The 2,035-nt window shown below is 43.2% G+C and overlaps 1 protein-coding gene across 1 annotated transcript; it reads right to left on the reverse strand.

Moving 5' to 3' along the window:
* Positions 1-200: 200 nt before the first annotated feature.
* On the reverse strand, positions 201-1,825 carry LOC135128803 (uncharacterized). The gene is made up of 3 exons (XM_064055880.1): positions 1,402-1,825; positions 374-1,347; positions 201-326 (listed from the first exon to the last, which is right to left on the reverse strand). The coding sequence occupies exons 1-3, from the start codon at positions 1,823-1,825 to the stop codon at positions 201-203; spliced, it is 1,524 nt and encodes a 507-aa protein (XP_063911950.1).
* Between the last annotated feature and the right edge of the window lie 210 nt (positions 1,826-2,035).

The raw sequence follows: 2,035 nt of genomic DNA on the forward strand, positions 1-2,035 counted from the left end.
ATCAGATGAGAAAAACGTTACTGCAATTAGTTCCGTCACTGCTACTACGTTGTCTATGAAGTCGACACTTAAACTTTGGAAAAAACTTCAGCACAAAATTGCAACAGTTAGTTTTTCTATTTTTTTTTTTTTTAATTTTAAAAGATGAAGACATCAACCGCACAGGGTTAATCGTACAATAAGGTTGAACAAAAAACAGATTAAATTTGTGAGTGCAGCTGGGTTGCCTTAAGAAAACTAAGTGCTCGATCTTTTGCTGAAGAAGAGTTCGCTAGAAGACCCTCGAGAGTAAGATCCAAGACTAGGATGGTTCGGTGCGTAATGTACTTGGTACAGAGTGTTAACAGATGCTCAACCGTGAGAGGCACATTACAGGTTGAACAAGATAGAAAGAGGTTGCCAGTCTGGTGTGCCCTAGTCGAAGACGTGCCACGACAATTTCATCCCTTCGTGAGTGAGGGCAGTGCACCCAATTAGTAATGCAGGATTTTATTCTCTTGACCGGAGAGGTAGTGCTGTTCCAGGTGATTTGCCAGTTGTGATAAAGACGCTCCTTGAGGTGTAATTTAACATCGGAGTCCGTAGAATGTGGCATCAATGTAGAGGTTGGATGGGTCATTGCGAGTTTAACAGCCGCATCGAATTGATCGTTACCATCACTATCTTGATGAGATGGAGTCCAGAGGAAATGGATGTCTTTGCCAGTTTGGTGGAGAAGAGCAAGTTGGTAGTGGATTTGTTGTACTAGAACGCAGGTCGGATACATTTGGCCCAGCAGTTTTGAGGAGTTCATGGAGTCAATACAGATGACAATGTTATGATGTGGCGTGTTAGGCAAAGAATCATCTTGGACCGCAGCAGAGATGGCAACGAGTTCCGCTATTAGGATGGAGCTAGTGACTGGTAGACGATAAAGTTGTTTACCTGATGGAATAGCATAAGCTGCACCAACGCCTTCTGTTGTCATTGAGCCATCCGTGTAAATGATGAACGAATCAGGAATGTCTGCCAGGATGGCCTGAAAGCACTCAGCAATTGTGCAGTCGTTATTAGAGGTGACCGAGGAATCGCCAAGATGAAGAGTAAATTGGAGGTAGCCGCGAACCCAAGGAGGGAAAATTTGGGGCGGTTTAGGAAAAAACACAGGAAGTGAATAGTTCAGCTCGTGAAGGAGCAACGAAAGACGATGGTAAGCAGGAGAGCATAGGGACGTTTTTTGAGTAAAAATGAGCTGTGAGCGTCGGGAAAAGATGAGTTTATGGAGTGGATGAGCTACATCGGCAGCTTTTTTTAAACTATAAGATAGCAAGAGGAAGTCACGACGTAATAAAAGCGAAGGTTCGGCAACTAAACACTAAAGAGATGTGATAGGGGTCGTGCGAAAAGCTCCTGTTGCTATACGTAGAGCAGTATTGTGTAAAGAATTTAGGGGAGCCAACGCAGATGATTTAGCAGAGGAATATGCGAGAGAGCCGTAGTCTATTTTGGAGTGAATCAAACTTCTGTAGAGCCTAAAAAGCATTTCTGAGTCGCTCTCCCAGTGATGATGAGCTAGAGTCTTGAGAAGTCCTAAGGTTTTGTGACTTTCTTGTATAAGCGAAGGAGTATGATCTTTCCACGCCAACTTCTGGTCAAAGATCATACCTAGATATTCGATGGTCGCCTGGAATGCGATGTTTTGATTATACAGCTTGAGGACAGGTGGAGATGGGGGGCGAAGTTTTGAAAAAAGATTGCCTCTCGTTTTCTCCGATGAAAACGTGAAACCAGTAAGCGTTGACCAGTTTTCAACCGTACAGATGGCAGTTTGCATGAGGTGGATCATTGAACTGAGATTTTACCCTTAATGTATAAAGTGAGATCATCTGCGTAGAGGACGGGTTTGATTGGTGATTGAATATCAGAAACTATGTCATTTATTGCTATATTAAAGAGAGTAGTGCTAAGTACCGATCCTTGTGGAGTCCCCGTTTCCAGCGGTCTTTCAGTTGATGTACCACCATTTACGGTGACTCGGAAGCTTCTATTAGTTAAA

The sequence above is a fragment of the Zophobas morio genome, unplaced genomic scaffold (assembly GCF_036711695.1).
Source record: "Zophobas morio isolate AGI-343-1 ecotype UQ-CSIRO unplaced genomic scaffold, CSIRO_AGI_Zmor_V1 ptg000014l, whole genome shotgun sequence".
NCBI classification, from domain to species: Eukaryota; Metazoa; Arthropoda; class Insecta; order Coleoptera; family Tenebrionidae; genus Zophobas; species Zophobas morio.

Excerpts from the sequence above, each read along its gene's own strand:
- LOC135128803 (XM_064055880.1), bottom strand. The coding sequence starts at position 1,825 with ATGATCCACCTCATGCAAACTGCCATCTGTACGGTTGAAAACTGGTCA. Across the intron at positions 1,348-1,401 it reads TTTACACAATACTGCTCTAC|TTGCCGAACCTTCGCTTTTA; the intron begins GTATAGCAACAG and ends TTTAGTGTTTAG. Across the intron at positions 327-373 it reads CTTTCTATCTTGTTCAACCT|TACATTACGCACCGAACCAT; the intron begins GTAATGTGCCTC and ends CTCTGTACCAAG.